Source organism: Condylura cristata, unplaced genomic scaffold (assembly GCF_000260355.1).
Source record: "Condylura cristata isolate star-nosed mole 26May11 unplaced genomic scaffold, ConCri1.0 scaffold00016, whole genome shotgun sequence".
In the NCBI taxonomy this organism is placed as follows: Eukaryota; Metazoa; Chordata; class Mammalia; order Eulipotyphla; family Talpidae; genus Condylura; species Condylura cristata.
This window is the reverse complement of record NW_004567117.1, coordinates 31641338-31659062: the sequence shown is the minus strand read 5'-3', so window position 1 is coordinate 31659062 and position 17725 is coordinate 31641338. Positions and strand designations below refer to the sequence as shown.

At 41.7% G+C, this 17725-nt stretch overlaps 2 protein-coding genes across 3 annotated transcripts; both read left to right on the top strand.

Moving 5' to 3' along the window:
• Positions 1-403: 403 nt before the first annotated feature.
• On the top strand, positions 404-4026 carry LOC101622499 (60S ribosomal protein L17). Of its 2 annotated transcripts, none has more exons than XM_004683893.2 (7): positions 404-442; positions 1219-1270; positions 1371-1411; positions 1828-1962; positions 2197-2295; positions 3298-3489; positions 3951-4026. In XM_004683893.2, the coding sequence occupies exons 2-7, from the start codon at positions 1231-1233 to the stop codon at positions 3996-3998; spliced, it is 555 nt and encodes a 184-aa protein (XP_004683950.1). In that variant the 5' UTR covers positions 404-442; positions 1219-1230; the 3' UTR covers positions 3999-4026. The 2 variants fall into 2 exon arrangements, with proteins under 2 accessions (XP_004683950.1, XP_012581409.1); XM_012725955.1 differs by lacking the exon at positions 404-442 and adding an exon at positions 720-737.
• A 1041-nt stretch (positions 4027-5067) lies between these two features.
• LOC101622741 (chromosome unknown open reading frame, human C18orf32) lies at positions 5068-9263 on the top strand. The gene is made up of 3 exons (XM_004683894.2): positions 5068-5168; positions 7848-8035; positions 8585-9263. The coding sequence occupies exons 2-3, from the start codon at positions 7871-7873 to the stop codon at positions 8648-8650; spliced, it is 231 nt and encodes a 76-aa protein (XP_004683951.1). The 5' UTR covers positions 5068-5168; positions 7848-7870; the 3' UTR covers positions 8651-9263.
• Positions 9264-17725: the final 8462 nt, after the last annotated feature.

Below are 17725 nucleotides of genomic sequence, written 5' to 3'. Positions count from 1 at the left end.
CCATCAGGTATTACCACCGTAATCAACTCACTCATATTCCACCACCATCGACCACTGTTCTTCCTCCCTTTGCAGCTTCTTGTGATTTTAAAAACCACTTTCAGAGGTCTCTTAATCATATAATCAAATCTCATGACTATTGGTGGATATATGTTTTGCTTTTATGTAGTAATAGAAACGGCCGTCTCCTAGAGCTATAAAGCCGACTTCAATGGGTTGATACTTCAAATCTGTAACTTTATTTCGGGATAGAATAAAAAGGAGAATTTTGAGACGCTCTCTAAAGCGGCAACTCTTTTTCCAGATCTACACCATAATCCATACTCCCTTTTTCCTCCCTCCGTCTGATCTCGTTTCTTCCGCCGGAAACCTCGCGAGAGGTCGAGTTCTCAAGACTTCTCCCAGTAGCCACCGCTCTTCCTCTTCCCGTATGCGGCCTTAGGTGAGTATGTTGCCGGGGTTTCTGCTAGTGCTCAATCCTTCTACTATCGCCGCCATCCTGACCTCGGGGGCAACATTTTCGAGGCCCCTGTAAGGAGGACTTCCCAGGCTACCAATTAGTCGCTGATGGCGGTGTCCCTCTGTGTGGGAACGTATCAGAGTGCTCCACTTGGTGCGCTCGGGCCGTTGGGTTCTGAGGCCCGCAGAGGCATGCTGATGGGTGGGAATGTGGTCCGCCGGGATTCTGGCGACCGGTGGCCCGGCCGCCTCGACTCCAAAGGTTCCAGTGTCTCTCGGTGAGTTGTAGTCGAGTTCGCGGCGCGTTGGTGGAAGTTCGGGGGGATAAAGTCCGGTCGAGGCTTTTCTCTTTTAATCGTGAGGGTTAACCTAATGGCCATTAACGTGGGCAATAGTCCAGCATTGCGCGGAAAGAAAGCGTCATTTGTACACGGGGTTCTCTGCAGTTATGGTTCACTTCGGCTGTGACAGTGTGTCTGGTCATTTTACGTCGGAAGGACCCAGAGTTGGGTTGAGACAGGCTGAGTCTTCGCCATGCTAAGAGGACTAGCACTGAGAAATGTCTGGTCACGAGTGTCACCGTGACTATAGGTGCAGAGAGGGGGAAAGTCGGGGACGCGCGTGGCTGCGATGATGACGTTACTTAGGACACCTTTAGATTAATCATGAAAACAACGCTACTCTGAGCAGCTTGTGTTAGCCTTGACCGGGTTCAAGCTAGGTTACTGTAAAGTGACTGAAATACTCTTCTCTCTGCAGTCATCTCTAGAAATGGTTCGCTACTCACTTGACCCAGAAAACCCTACAAAGTGTAAGTGAACAAGAGATGCATAAAATATTCTCTATTTGGGGGTAGGAAACTAAAAGATGCAAAAACTAACCTCCCTTTATTTTTTACTTTTTTTTTACAGCATGCAAGTCAAGAGGCTCGAATCTCCGTGTTCATTTCAAGGTGTGTGAGTCATAGTAGATTTTTTTGTTTAGTTAATTATTTTACCATGCTTTTTTGAAGAGTAGCTCTTGCAAGGATGCCTTTCTTAGGACACATTTGGGTTTACCACAAAAATTCTGAGTAGCCAACTTTTAAATGTTGGTGGTTAGGAAATGAGCACTTTAATTCAGGGATTTTGAAATTGGGTACAACGACCAGAAATTAGAGAATCTACATGTAACTAGTTTGAAGTGCATGTAATTAAGATACTGAAATAAAAATAGTGAATAGTCCAATTTGGGTTTTTTTCCCTATCTCAAAACCAAGTCTTTATGGCCTTAACATTTGTTCTTATCTCCTAAGAATGGAAGGAATGTTTAGTTGAAAAATTAGGATTCTCTGATTGGGTTGACTAACAAGTTTGCATTATTGATTAGAACACTCGGGAAACTGCCCAGGCCATCAAGGGTATGCATATCCGGAAAGCCACCAAGTATCTAAAGGATGTCACTCTACAGAAGCAGTGTGTGCCATTCCGCCGTTACAACGGGGGTGTTGGAAGGTGTGCCCAGGTGAGAATTCTTGTCTCTTGAAACTAATAGAAAGTGATTGGCTGGAATGAAGATGGCTTAAGATCTGCCTTAAATCTTTCTGGTTGCTGTGATGACAATCTTAGGACACCTTTGGATTAACCATGAAAAAAAAAATCCTCTGAGCAGCCTTGACATTAGATAAAACTGATTCACTGAATTGTAACAATGATTTTAATCCAGGAAAATTACTTACTGCACTTTGTTTTCTTTCAGGCCAAACAGTGGGGTTGGACACAGGGTCGTTGGCCCAAAAAGAGTGCTGAGTTCTTACTGCATATGCTTAAAAATGCAGAGAGTAATGCTGAACTTAAGGTACCCCAGACACAACATTCTTACATGTATGAAATTGGATGGTGATTTAATTTGGGTGGTTATTGTCCTGGTTAAATTTTTTTATTATTGTCTTCCTTAGTAACATATTTCCCATTAAATTTTTTTTGTAACTAATTCCCAGCAGACCAAATATTGTCTGAACATTTTCAGAAGCGTGGTCTGCTCTTTGCAAGCTAAGAAGAAACTTTTTTCCTATAATTCATTTTATTCTCCTCTACCTTTAGCAACGGTGGTTTGTGAACTTGTGCCATGAACTTTTTTGGAAGTGTGGTTTGTGAACCCCTTCAGAATACAGATTTCCCCCCCCCACCCCCCAAAAAAATATGCATATAATAACTAAGCTATAGGCCAGAGGTGTAGGGTGGGGGAATTCACCAGAGACAGAACAGGCAGGTTGACCAAAATACACTGCTGAGAGATGTAGCATGGGAGACAGAAGTCTGCACCAAGTGGGTCAGTTCCCTGGCTATTGATTGAACTGGTGCTAGAGTAGCTACTACAGATAGCTGCATAGTGCTATGCTTTAACCCCTGGCACACCAGAGAGGCCCCCAGAACGTTGTGTAAATGTAAAAAGATAACACTGCAAAGGAGTAAATAGTTGAAGTTTGTTGCTTGTATTAATGGAGTACAGGTATGTCAGGTTAATGATTTTTTTTTTATTACTTAAAGCAGGCTTCCAACTTAGTTTCTTTTACATTATTTTCATAGCCTTTTGTATTTGCAAATTTGGGTCAGATCTGACAGAAGTTGATACTGCTATCTCTCTCCTAACTATACCCTTTTAAACTAATATGGGGCTACTTATAAAGGAAGGTCTGTGTTCAGCACTTTCTGTGGGTGCTTAGACTTTTAGGGAAGACTTTTAGAATAAATGTGAAAGCAAACAACTGCATGAACAGATAGTGTGCTATTTAAGATGATGTGGTTTGTGGTATTAAGACAAAGGTATTACTTGATTTTTGTTCTCCCCTCTTTTTAGGGTCTAGATGTAGATTCTCTGGTCATTGAGCACATCCAGGTGAACAAAGCCCCTAAGATGCGTCGCAGAACTTACAGAGCTCATGGTCGGATTAACCCATACATGAGTTCCCCTTGCCACATCGAGATGATCCTTACTGAAAAAGAGCAGATTGTCCCTAAACCAGAAGAGGAGGTTGCACAGAAGAAAAAAGTAAGTTACTTAATATTGTTGCTTGGTTGTGATACTAGATTTATGGTTGCTGTGATGATTAACTTAGGACACCTTTGGAATAACCATGAAAAGAAACTATTCTGAGCAACCTCTTGGACACATTTTGGCTTGTTTGACTAATAATTTAGTATATAAAAACTACATAATTATCTACTGACCCGCCTAGATGTCCATAGCCACTTCCAGATACTATCTAAAAATCGGCCGTTTCTCCAAGTCACACACCTTGCTTCATCACTTAAATGCCCTCCAGTTTTGTTGCTGCCCCTTAGTTCTAGTCAGCTACCTCCCAGTCTGAGCAGATTCTCCTGCTCGTTTGATTTCCTCTCTTCCCATACAGTCAAAAGATATGTTGAAGTTACAGCTGCCCTGCACCATACTCCTTTATGTTGTGTGTGTTTCTCCAGGAGACCTAATTAATGTCTTTTTTCTTTCCCCAGATATCTCAGAAGAAACTGAAGAAACAAAAACTTATGGCCAGGGAGTAAGTTCAACTTAAAATAAAAGGAATAAAAATAAAAGCAGAATGTTGGTTGTCTTTTCATTACTATAGTTCAAGTGTCTTTGAAATTGGATCAAATGCATTTTCTGAGTAGATTTGTCCTGTGCCTTTATTTTGGTTATTGAACATACTGTTTTGACTCTATGTGAGATGAAATACTAGAACTTGGAGGAAATTTATGAAATGTTTTATGATGCTAACACCACAATTCACCTATTTACTGTTTGGTTTTAGAGTTTTCAGTCATGCAACTATCACCTGCATCAATTTTTGACCATTTGTGCTAAGCTGGTCAGTGATTAATAAACTCATGAACCCTCTGGCAATATTCACTTGTATGATAGATTGACTTGTAGATAATACATGTGGAATCAGTGGACTAAGTGGGTTCTTAGATCCCTTCTGACAGTGCTCATCCTTATATGGCACTTTTTTTTTTTTAGATTATACATACAAAATAAGGATATAGGCCAGCGGGGTGGGGGTGGGGCAGGAGGGCTCACCAGAGACAGTGGGAGCAGACTGAAATACACTGCTGAGGAAAGCAGCGGGCGGTCAGTAGAGGTCTGCCATGACATTTGGGTCACCCCCTTGGCAGGGATCTTAACTTGCGATGCAGTGGCTGCCATAGCTTCATAGTGCTGTGCTTTGACCCGCTAAGCTGCCCGGGGAGTGGGGGGGTGGGGGAGCTCACGTGCCCTTTTTTTAATAACTCACTGGGAAAATCTATTCAATACTGGCCTTTTGGTTTACAAATAGCAGTGCTGTGAGCCTTAGTGTATTTTGAGATCCTTCACATTAGCAAGAGTGAAGGCCTTTCAGCCAAAGCTGGGTCCGAAAACGGCCCAGCGCAGGCGGACACCTTGCTAGGAGCGGTGGGCACTCTGGCGTTCTTTGTCGAGTGACTTGTATCCGGAGCACGGAAGCGGACCCATGAGCCTCAGCGTCTGAAAAATCCGGTTTCGTGTGGCCACTGGCTGTGAGCGGCCGGAAGCCGCGCCCCTTCCCGCCCCGGCGTCACCGTTACGTCCTGTGCGTCCTCGGGCTGACGCTTGCGCACCTTTGTCGGCCCGTTTTTGCGGTCTCCATTGGCCTGGCCTCCGCACACCCCTCCCTCCGGAAGTGCGGACATTTCACCTGGGCTCGGTGGTCGCCGGTGAGCTGGGCTGGGCGTGGGGTCTGGGTGGGCTGTGGTCGCGGCGCCGTTTACAAGCTTCGCAGACGCCAGAACGGTGCGGGGCTCTCGCCCCGGGCGCCCGGGACCCCTCCTGCGCTCACCGTCTACTCGGCTTCGGGCTGGGAACGCGCGCCCCTGCCGCCGGCGCGGCCGCTGTCCCGCGCCCATTACCTCCACCTGCACCGGCACTCACCGTCTGCCCCCCTTACCTGCCTTTCCTTTAGATCCGTTTGCTTTCTGTGCGTCGTCCTCCCTCGCCTTTTCATCATCTCTTGCTCTCTGCTCTCTTGGTCGTTGTCTTTCGCTGAACCTGCCGCCGCTCTCCTTTTGTCTCCTGGAAAAGGATCGGCGGAACTGGCCATTCCCCGGCCTACCTGCCCTGTTTTTGATGGAGCCTCAGTTTTTCATTCCTTTGCCTTGAACGAAGTTGAATGGGAAAATGCCTCTCCGATAGGTTTAATCCATTTTACTCGCTGTCTTGTAATATGCGAGAGTTGGTTCAGAGATGAAGTGAATTGATAACTTGGTCCGTTTATCATAGCCACCTAGGCCTCCGTTAGCAGTCACAGTTTTCACATGTATGAAATAAAATACATTATTTGAGAAGCTCGAGATTTAAGAGATAAAATGTAAAATAAGTACAGTAGCTTCATTTTGAAGACAGTAAAGTTTTATAAAAGCCGTAATTATGAGATTAGTTATTTAATAGTAATGTGTTCGGACATACAACACGCATTGCAACGGTAAAAAAGAATAATTTAGATGGAGGAATTGTCAGTCATCAACTTAGCTAGTGCTGCTGGCCAGTTGTTTTGTTGGGTTTAGCTGGTTTTGAAGGTTGACTAGGAGAATAATACATGATTCTTGTGATTTGGGGCATCGAGGTAGGAAACCAGAACTGGAAATTCGTGTTTAGCCCCTTGTAAGTAACTACTAGTTATTGTATGTGTGAACTTTGGACAGGTCACAACTATTGGACCTTTTTTTTTAATGGGTTTTTTTTTTTTTAAGTCTTCATCTGATAATAAATAGCCCATAATATATGCAGACACTGTTCTGGGATTTGCATTCCTATTAATTTATTTATTTCACACTGCATTCCTGTGAGATACTTACTGTTTGTCTTCACCTTACACTTGAGGGAATGAAGGCCGGTATCAGCCAGTCAAGTTGGTAGAACGGGTACTTGTAAGAACAGCTCTTCCAATTCGGTTCTCAGTGTCTGTGGTCAGAGAGAAATGATTCCTTAAAAAATACTGAAAAACACCCCTTGCTTGTTTCTAACCAGAGTGTATGTTCTGTAAGTTTTGGGAACAGAATATTTTGGTAAATTCTAAACTGTTATTTTGACTAGGGGATTGTTTTAAAGAATCCAGTCATGAAGTCATTCCTTAATGTACCTTTACAGTTCTACCCATTTGCAATTTTACTTGATTATAGCTTTTTAAAAAGTATTTATTTTTGTGTAGAACTAGGGTGTACACCAGAGGTAGGCCGGTAAGGGGATTTGCCTGGCTGAGCGGGCAGCAGAGCAGGCAGTTTACTGAAATACACTAGGGCGCGCACAGTGGGCAGAAAGGTGTGCTAGGTTAGCTCTGTGACCAGGATCAAACGCACACCTAGGTGTCTAGCTGGATAGTGCTCACATTTTAACCCCTGCACCACCAGGGAGGCCCTACTTGTTCATTGCTTTTGTAAATTATCTCAAGACACACAGTAGGGAGTTTTGGATTGGACAGCACTCTTTGTAAGTCAGTATTAATTTACCTATTGTAAATAGGTAAAGGTGCCGACTCCTGCCAGCATGTATCAATTTGCATTATTTTGGATATAAATATTTTAACATCTCGAATTAATAGCCATATATGTTCTGAAGCTTCTTAGTTTTTCAGGCCTACTCTAAAAGGGATTAAAGTTAATCTTAAATCTTTGACTTAGGCATATATTATGGTAGTATTGGTTCTTTTTTCAGGGAATTGTTAATTTTCAGAAAGATTAAGATGACAATCTTCAAGGAAATTTAAAGTTGTTTTTGGAAACAGTTTTCTTATAACAATAAAATAAATTCAGTTTCTTTGTTGCACAACACATCTTAATTGCCATTAAAGAGAAAAATACATACATCAAGGGAGAGTTGTTTTCCTGGAAAAGGCCAGCCAGTTTGCAGCCTGGAATCTTCCAGCAAGCTCTATATACAAGACTTGCCCTTAGCACAAGTTTTGCTCATTCATATTGTCAGTCTCTGGAGGTGACTAGAGTGGATGCCAGTTACCAAATTCCTTACATTTTTATGCCAACTTTTCATTATCTGTAAAGGGTATTATCTAATCTCACTGGGTTTTTTTGAGTATTAAATGAGTTGATACATACAAAGGACTTACCTCCTAGCACCCAGCAAATGCTGGTGTTTGCCCTTTACCATCAAATTTATGGTTGGAGAAGGTAGGAGGTAGGCAACCTCACTATTTTCATTTCTATCACCTGTTATTCCTTTATCTTACAGATAGGTTTTTTTATTTAATAGGTTTACTTTTAGCTAATAGTATGATTAAAGTTTTTCTTTCAGTATAGCCCTTCAGAAAATCTTAATCACATACATTTCATTAGTCATTAATATTTGATGAACTGATTTGTTTTTTTCTTCACTTATATCAATAGTTAAGGGGCTCAACCCTGAGACAATGGTCTGCATTCCTTGCATCGTCATTCCAGTTCTGCTCTGGGTGTACAAAAAATTCCTGGAGCCGTACATCTACCCACTGATTTCTCCATTTGTTAATCGCATGTGGCCTGGAAAAGCTCTACAAGAATCCAACGATACCAGCAAAGACAAAGGAGAGTACAAGGTAGGAGCTTTGCACTGCCCTGAGTAAGCGCTGGTGAGGCGGTGGCATATGAAGGCAAAATGCTGGGTTTTTGGGTTTTGGAGCCAGAGGCTTCATTAGTGTCTTAAGTTTCCTTTTTTTCCCCCCAAATGGAGGTTTTGGTTTTCTTTTAAAGAAGGGCTCTCATTAATGCATTAGTTCTTATTATTTTATGCCTAAAATAATAACTAGTAAGTTCTGGTTGGTAACAGTGTATAGCTAATGACTGAGAAGAGATACTAGTATGAGCCAGTTTTACTGATTGAGAACTGTGACAGATTTAATTACAAGTATCATTTTTTAAAACAATCAAGTTTTTAAAATTAATATTTGGGCAGTTTGTTGTCTTTAGCATCAGTGCTTGGTAAGCTCAACTTGAACTGCTCATTTGCACTAATTAACCATTCTGAATATACCTAGAGGCAGTTTTTTTTTTTTTCAGTCTGAAGTTTGTTATCTGGTTTTAGAAAGAAGTTCCTTTACAATAAATGTCTTTTTGTTGTAGTATGTAATTTTTTCTCTTTTTTTTAGGGTGCTGACGTAAATGGATTACCAACAAAAGGAGCAACAGAAATCTCTGATAAAAAGAAAGAGTAAAGGGATTTTCTCAAAGGATCTCACTGTTTTAAAAATGGACCTGATAATAGGAAGCACCTTCTTTGTAATTGTCTCTGACCTTTTTCTCTGAGACCAGAATTTGGGATAAATTAGGTATTTACCTGATATTAATCAGGAAATACATGGTATTTATATTTAAGATGTATTTAGTTATATTTAATGACTTTATTCCTCAGTTCCTTTTTCATTAAATTAGCCTTTATTTCCACTACTGTGTTTTAATAATATGAATAAATAGAAGGTTGTGCCAGTAGATAATATTGCTAAAATCCTTGGGCCTTTAGCTTTCATTCACATGATTTTGAATGCTGTTTGCCCTAATTTCTCTGGACTCTTCTAACTTTAGTAGAGTGCAGTTTTACTGTGAAGCAGTGCAGTGCGTATTGGAAGGGATAATGACTTGAAACACAAAGATGTTACTGTCCAACAATGGAGTACCCCGTCTGTGAGAGTAGAAGTTATTATTTATTGCTCTGAAGAAGATAGAAATGACAGGAAAATAGGGAAACTTCTTTTTCATAAATGTCTAGTCTTTATTGCATTCTTTGTATTCTTACAAATAATGTATTAAATACACTCAGTTTGCTCATGATTGTTTTGTTTGTTTAAGTTTAAAAGGGAAATTTTTACCATCTCAGGAATCAGGCTAATAATTGTGTAATGGCATCTGGGTGGTTGTGGGACAGTGTTTTCTCTCCCTTTTTAATCAATTACCGACTTTGGATTACAACACATGCTGTTCTACTATGGCGATGTGATAAGGCCGTTCTTTGCTGGTGTGGACCCCACATGGCCTCTCATCCTTGGACTTTAGTACAGAGGTCTATAAAATATTCAGAGATGCTGGCATATACCTTTCTATCACATCTCCTTACTCCCTCTGAAGTAAGGAGGGGCTAGAAGCGTCTCCCGCCCTGTGGTCCCCAGTGAAGTCCTGACTCGTACCCGAGGCGCCACTGAACTGTGTGTCTGCTGATTAGTGGTCAAGTCACTGATCCCGCCCTGTACTTCATCGGATGCACATCAGTAGATGTAACTCTTCGTCCCCAACACACCTGAGGGATGATAAATTCCCTTTAGCAACAAAGTCTAGTTGATTGGTTTCATTTGCTTTTTAAGATAGAAAAGGTGTGTTATAAATAGCAGCTATTCATACTAAAGCAATACAAGGGAAAATTAAATAAAAAATTATTGTTCTTTCTCTCCTCACTCCCTAGCCTAGCTCCATGGATATAATACAAAAATACTACACAGCTCATAATGTTCTCAGACTTTCATCCTCATTGAGCTCTTTTTAGGGGCTTGTACTTTATCTCCGTATTTCTAAGATAAACTCTGCTATATTTTGAACTGTCGCTATTACTGACTTCCCACCCTAGGCTGTCTTACTCTGCATTCCCTCTACATCTCCCACACATTCCCCCACTATGTTTTTGTGAATTTTGGTTGAGTTCATTAGACGTGTGAGTATACCAGGAGTCTTCCATTTTCCCCTCCAAGTTTCTGCTCCCTCCACCCTACTTTTCTACCTATGGACTAACATCAGCAGACTTCTGTTGGGCTTAGACAGTAGGAATCTGCAACAAGATATGGAAGGGAGAGGAGGCAGGAATGAAGTCAGGCTACATAGTCCCTTGGCACCCTCCTTTCAGGTCCTCCACAGGCAAAGTGTTCCTCAGCTGGAAGTCTCAGCCCCTCAAGGTGGCCAACGCTGGCAGGACTCACATGACCCCTTTCAGTTCCACCTACCCTTCTTCTCCTGTTCTTACAGCATCTCTTCCTGCTGGCTTTGGGTCACTGCTTTGTCTCTGTGTGTGGTCCACTTCTAGCTGGGACACTGCTAGAAACAGTACTACCCACAGCATCAATTTGGTGATGTGATTGAGTTTCCTTTCTCAGAGTTGTCCTGGAATTATAAATTACCCTTTGCTCCCCATACATCCTCTCTTAGTTGTTATCTGGGATTGGTGCAGTGGCAATCCCTGGGGTTTTCTTTAACAGTCCTGTCTTGGGGCTCTTGTTTCCTGGGTCCCACACCTTCCTTTAGATTTACTCCCACATTTTTTTCCGTAGCACACTAGTTTTCTAATTCACTAATTCTAAGAGGTTGATTTTGGATAAGTTTTGAAAAGTGTCCCCCAGATTATATAAACTCATTTTCACCCCCAAAGATTGATATATTTATGCATACAGGAACTGGGGTATAGGCCAGAGGTGTAGGGAGTGAGAGGATTCACCAGAGACAGAGTGGGGAGCAGAACAGGCAGATTGACTGAAACACACTGCTGAGGGGAGCAGCGATGAGGCAGGAGAGGTCTGCTGCACCATGTGGGTCACCCCCCTCCCTGGAGATCCAACTCGTGCTGTAGTGGCTGTGCTTTAACTCTTTGTGCCACCAGGGAGGCCCCTATTCTGGTTCATTTAAACCCAGCTTTCTAACTAGAAAAAAAAAAGGAAGAAAATGTGTGGTTAAAAAATAGGTACATAAACCCACTTTTCTGAGAAATACTGGTCTTCCAAGGCCTTTTCTACTTACATATTCACACTTGAGCATTGGGTCCCAGTCTTGTATTTTACATAAAGCAGGTTGTCAAATACACTTCAATGTTGTTTCATATCATTTGTATACATATTTTATCAAAAGCAAACACTGGAGAAGCACCATGCTGGGCCTGTATTTTGCTGTATCAAGAGCAGTAGCAACTGTCACACTGAAAATGTCATGCTTTGTGGACTTTTTCTTGGTATGTTTCTGTTTGGCTCATTAATAAAATGTGGCTTTGAGGGAGGGGGAGAGACAAAAAAGACCTTGGAAATAATTGGCTAGAAGTGAAGAGGAAGGGGGTGGGGGGGCAGAATTGGGCTAACCATTGTTTGTGGACTTGTTTCAGGTTTGCTCACCTTCACCATGACATTTTTTTAAAAAGATTCATGTATGCACACAAAACTGGGATACAGGCCAGATTTTGGCAGTGGGGGGTGAGGGGAGGGTGAGAAGATTCACCAGAGACAGAGTGAGGAGATCAGGCAGATGTACTGAAACATTGCTGAGGGGAGCAGAGGGCAGGTCAGGGAGCTGCCCATGTGGGTCAGCTCCCTGGCCAGGGATCACACTCATGCTGCAGTGGCTGCAGATAGATTGATAATGCTGTGGTTGAACCCATTGTGCTGCCAGGAAAAGGCCTTCATGGCATTTTAACTAATTTTCAATAGCTTATTTTGGGGCTAAGCTAATTTTAACTACATTTCTTGCCTCTTTTTTGTCAGGCTTATATTCTAGGGTAATTATTCTAGGCTTGCCTGAAGACTCTTGGGTTTTGTCATATTCTCTTTTCCATTATCAAGCTACCTTCTGAGGAAACAAGTGATCCGGCATTTCTCAAAATGACCACCAGGCATGTTGTTCTCTCCAACAGAGTGACTTGATTGAAAAGAACTGTAACTGACCTTAAACTGTTTGAACTCTCCAAAGCTAAATGTCCTGGCTTCACTCATAATGAAGACAAGCATGAAAGGGAAGGTCCCTCAGGGTTTCCTCCCTCTGGAGCTCATGGCTGTTTGTATGCTCAAAGCCATATTCATGGATGTGTTGACAGCAACTTGGAAAAGAAGCAAAAACTAGAGCCAAACGTGTTTAGGTGCAATAAGAGGTCGAATTGAGAGCTGTAGATGAACTGTGCAGGGTCAGTGTGTAGTTAAGTAGACCCTAAATACACCAAACACTCCAAATGTTGAGCTGGTATGGAACTTTCATTTCCACTAAGTGAAAAAAGTGTTGGACGAGGTAGCGCAGATGCTGGAACAAGGCTGCAATGGACTGATGCAGGGTTGCTGTGTACTGTTCTGAGTGTTCTACTCAATGTAAACTATGCTCCTTGACCCATAAGGTGCACACCTACCACCGCAACACAGAGGTTCTGCACCTGCCTTGTAATTCAACAGTGATGTGCATTTCCTTGGTGTGCTAGTTTTTGTTGTAAAACAATTACCTCAAACTTGGTGGCTTAAAATAACACTATCGCAGTTCCTGTAGGTCAGATGTCGGGTATGGTATGACTAGCTTCTTGGGCTCGCTGTGCTGAAAGCAGGATGTTAGCCTCTCTGTGGTCCTCTGGGAGTCCAAGTTCACTTGTGTGGTTAACGTTATTCTTTTTCTTGTGGTCATGGGACTGCAGTTCTCATTTTATTTTCAGTCTGCCAGTGACTGCTCTTGTAACTCCCAGAGTGCTTGCAGTCACTTGGCGTGAAGTTCCGAATTGGGTGCCCTGTTTCAATTTATGTGTGTGTCAGGGAATGTTCCCACACACAGGAAACAGTTTTCCAGACTAGTTATCTACACTTTAACTCAACTCAGTTCAGTTCCAACACTACCCAGATTGCACAGGTTAAGGGTTGAGTCCTATAAGACTATACCCGCAGCTGACCCACGTCAGATGTCAATGTAACCTCAGCTGTTGCCTGTGATTCTGACTGACTAACTTTATACATCAGAGATTCACAGGACCCCCTCCTAGGTTTGAGTGATTTGCGAGAGTGGCTCACAGAACTCAAACATTTTACTTTCTAACATTTTACTCATTTTACTGGTTTATTACAAAGGATAGTAAAAGATACAGATCATCAGACAGCTGAAGAGAGAGAACAAGGTCCCCACACAAGCTCTATTCTCATGGAGATTGGCATCTGGCATAGTGACCCAAGGATCCCCAATCCGAAAGTTCTATGAACCCCCTCTCTTTTGGTCCTTATGGTAGTTTCATTGCATAGGCACAACTGATTAACTCATTGGTCATTGATGATCAGTCTCTATCTCCAGCTCCTCTCCCCTCCCTGGAGACGTGAGAGGGTGGGGACTAAAAATTCCAACCTTCCAATCACAGGGTCCACTCCACTAGAAACCTGCCCCCATCATCAAGAGAGTTCCAGAAGTTACCATTAACAAAACAAAAAGGGCCTTTATGTGCTTGTCACTTAGGAACTTCTAGGGCCTTGGGGAGCTGCAAACCAGGAACAAAGGTCACATGTACAGGAAAAATATATTTTGGTCATCTACCTTCGGCTAAATGGTCAGGAGACCATTAGAAAGGCAAGATGTGCTTATTTGGGATCAAAGCAATACAGTTTGGGTATACACATTCAGGTTAAAAAAAAAAAAAACTAAAATATGTCCTCACCAAAGGACAAAGTCAGAAAAATTTTTGGAAAGAGAGGAAGGTGAGTTAAATGGTTAAAGAAGGGTTGATTAATGTTAAAGCTTACACTACTTTCAGGTATACACAATTGGCTAATGATTCTCTAAAAAAGCTAAAAGGGGAACACTCTATCCTCCTGCTAAAAGTACCATAACCTTTAGTTCTTGTGGCCTGGATGACTTCTACAACAGTTGTTTGCTTGATGTATTAAATGCTTAACTGAAACAATTGCTTTATGACTTTGCCCAAAGTTCTTTAGCCTGTTTTAAAGGAGAAAAACAATGAACACTTCCTGGCTGCATTTGTTTTTAGATTTTTAAAAATAATTTACTTATGTATATAAGGGCTGGGGTACAGGCCAGAGGTACAGGGGAAGGGTGAGGGGGATACACCAGAGATAAAGTGGAGAGCAGAACAGGTGGATCTACTGAAATACCCTGTGAGGGGAGCAGTAGGTGAGACAGGAGAGGTCTGTTGAGCCATGTGGGTCAGCTCCCTGGCTGGGGATGGAGTTTCTGCTGCAGTGGATGCTTCATAGTGCTGATACTTAACATCTTGTACCACCAGAGAGGTCCATCCTGGCTGCATTTAATGTCAACTTTTCAATCTCAATGATCGTTTATATATATCTTATAAGTCACTATATCTCAGGATCCCACATACGGCTCAAAGATGGATATTCATTTTCTTCCAGGCCAGGGAGAACATATCTTTTACTTATAGAACCAGTAGAAAAATATCCTCTGTTTTTAAGTGTTCACATAAAAAGCCCTTGAAATATCCTCCCAGTATTACATAGTATTCGATTGGTGATTTGGGTGTCTGTACCCAGAAGCCAGGAACTTAGAGCACCATCTTAGAAGTCTGTCTAGTACATAGGTCCCTTTCCTCACTAAGGGTTCTGGGCCCTCAAATACTTGAGAGTTCACTTGATCTCTTGAGACTCACATGGTGTCTGCCCATCAGTACTCCTAAACTTCACTTGTTTTAAACTCTGAGGAGTTTGTCATTTTGAAGTTTAAAGAGCTACACATCATAGTCTTTTCTGAGCCCAAGTTGGATAGCTAGAAATCATTCCAGATGGGGAAGGAGGCAGTTACATAAGCAGCTGAATATTTCACAAAAGAGGAAAAGACCCAGATGTATGAAAACTCATTTCAGCAGGAAAATGTAAATTAAAGTCACAATGAGAAACCACCCAGATGGTTCATATGAAACATTATTTTGTGAGAACAAAGAACAGAAGGATTTGTAAATACTGCTGGTGGGGGTGTCAATTGGTACAATGTCTTTGGAAAATGCTTGGCATTTTCTGGTAAAACTGAACATATATACATTGTGCCCCAGAAATTCCATGCCTGGAGTTGATCTTAGATCCCAGAGAACACTATGTATCAGAGCATTGTTTATATAATAACCCAAACAAAAATGTTCATGTAGAGAGAATAAATAGAAAAAATTGATGCAATAAAGTCCTGTTATCATTCTTTAAGTTGGATTAAAAAAATGTAATCTGTAATTTGTGTTAATGAAATGATGTCCCTAATAAAGAGTTTGCTTAGCTCACCTGAATCAGGGTCCAAGATCCAATCAACATTTATATCCAAAATCACAGAAAAGACATACATTGGAATGTGCAGCACTAAAAACTGAATAAACCACAAGTGAATCTGTTGCTTGAACTATGAGTAGTACTTACTTCTTGGGGACTCTGGTTGGCAAGGCAAACAAGTGAGTTTTCTAGGGTTCTGGGAATGTTCTATATCTTGATATGAGTGCTGGAGGCACCAATACATATACACAGATAGATTTAGAAATACCTGAATACTTGTCACTTTACTTTAAAGGCATCTCAATAAAAAGTTAATTTAAACAGAGAATTCTTAGATGCAGACATCCACAGGGTAAAGCATAAAAAGAATTTTGAGAGAAAAGGGCAAGCTACAGATTAGTATATGCAGGATGATTTTGTTTTTATATTGTTCAAAGCCAGGCAGAAGTAAACAATATGTCTGTTATGTATTTGTCTTCATAATATATTCCATAGTTTAAAAAAGAAACACAGCAGCATGTTTCTCCAAAACTCTTTTCTTTTTTTTTTAAAGATTTATTTATTTGTGCATACAGAACTGGGGTACAGGCCAGAGGCTCAGGGGTGGCGAGAGGCTTCACCAGAGACAGAGGGGGAGCAGAACAGGCAGATCTATGAAGTACACTGCTGAGGGGAGCAGCGGGCGGGCCAGGAGAGGTCTGCCACGCCATGTGGTCACCTCCGGGGCAGGCGGGAATCGAACTCATGCGGAAGTGGCTTTAGCTTCTTAGTGTGGTGCTTTAACCCGCTGCGCCACCAGGGAGGGCCTCCAAAACTCTTATAAATAAAACATCTTTCATAAATGATAATTTTATAGGTTAGTGTATCTAATTACAAGATATATTTCAAAAGATTTCTTTTTTTATTTATGCATAGAAGAACTGGGGTACAGGCCAGTGGTGCAGGACGTGAGAGGAGACACAATAGATGAGTGGGGTACAGAACAGTCAGATCTACCGAAGTACACTGCTGTGGGGAGCAGCAGATGAGAGGAGAGGTCTGTTGCATCATGTGGGTCAGCACCCTGGCCGGGGATGGAACTCAGGCTGCAGTGGTGATAACACTGTGATAATAGCTTCTCATGCCACCAGGAAGGTCCTCTAACTACAAGATATTTTAAAAATACAGGTAGTATAGGGGCCCTCCCTGGTGGCACAACCTGTTAAAGCATAGCAGTATGAAGCTCTCACAACTGTTTGACCCCAGCGACGGAGGTGACCCACATGGTGCAGCAGACCCCTCCTGATTTGTCCGCTGCTCCCCCCAGCAGTGCAACTCAGTACATCTGCCTGTTCTGCTCCCCACTCTGTCCCTGGTGAATCTCAACCCCCAACACATACAACCTCTGACCTGTATCCCAGTTCTGTATGCATAAATAAATAGATCTTAAAAAAAAAAAAACCTATAGGTAGTATAAAAAACCTACTAGCCCCTATCCAAGATTTTTTTTAATGGTGCCTTTTTATTTTCCTGATTTAAACCATCTGAAGGAAAATAAATGAACACATGAACAATCTGTTTCAAAACCTAGTTATCTGTTATCTATTCTCAATACTTAATTTTGATTTTTATTCTGAGAATAGTGGGTGCTGAATTCCCAGCACCTATTATAGTGGTGGCCCAGAATAGTTACTTAATAAATATTTATGAAATGAATCATGAGTATTCTTTCAAAAAGTTATCATACAGAAGTATATTGTAAAAAAAACACATGTTCTTCCTCTCCCTTCTCTCTACATACTTTCTTCTGATATTTGCATCAAAAGATTCCCATCCTTTCTGAATCTCTTATTTAGAACTTTTTTTTATTTTGTAATAGTTTATTTTTACATATTTTTGTGCATTTTCCCACCTCAGTTGCAATCCCCTTGCAAATCACCCATGTGCCATCACCATAGTCCAGTGAGAACCTCTTTTTAAAGAAATTGAATGTTCTATAGTCATTAGTAGAGAGGGCTGTGTGCTACTCAGAGTTCATTACCACCTGTTTGGGGTTGCCCCCTTGAAATACCATAACCTCTGTCTGGGAAAGCTGCCCTTTCTCCTCAGAGGGAGGCAGGGAGGGAAGAAGAGGAGGGGGGGACTCCAGTTAACACTTCTCCAGGTGACCTTGTACTACAGGTAGATGGGCGGTATCTTTCACAGGGTAATGAGCTCCCTGCAGGCAACAACTTCCCACAGTGCATTACTGGACACCTTTGCTAGATCTTTAAGAAAGAAAAGAAGCACATTTAGAAATCACCAAACACTAAATCAACAAGTTGCTGGGGG

Excerpts from the sequence above, each read along its gene's own strand:
- LOC101622499 (XM_004683893.2), top strand. The coding sequence starts at position 1,231 with ATGGTTCGCTACTCACTTGACCCAGAAAACCCTACAAAGT. Across the intron at positions 1,271-1,370 it reads CCCAGAAAACCCTACAAAGT|CATGCAAGTCAAGAGGCTCG; the intron begins GTAAGTGAACAA and ends TTTTTTTTACAG. Across the intron at positions 2,296-3,297 it reads AGAGTAATGCTGAACTTAAG|GGTCTAGATGTAGATTCTCT; the intron begins GTACCCCAGACA and ends CCCTCTTTTTAG.
- LOC101622741 (XM_004683894.2), top strand. The coding sequence starts at position 7,871 with ATGGTCTGCATTCCTTGCATCGTCATTCCAGTTCTGCTCTGGGTGTAC. Across the intron at positions 8,036-8,584 it reads AAGACAAAGGAGAGTACAAG|GGTGCTGACGTAAATGGATT; the intron begins GTAGGAGCTTTG and ends TCTTTTTTTTAG.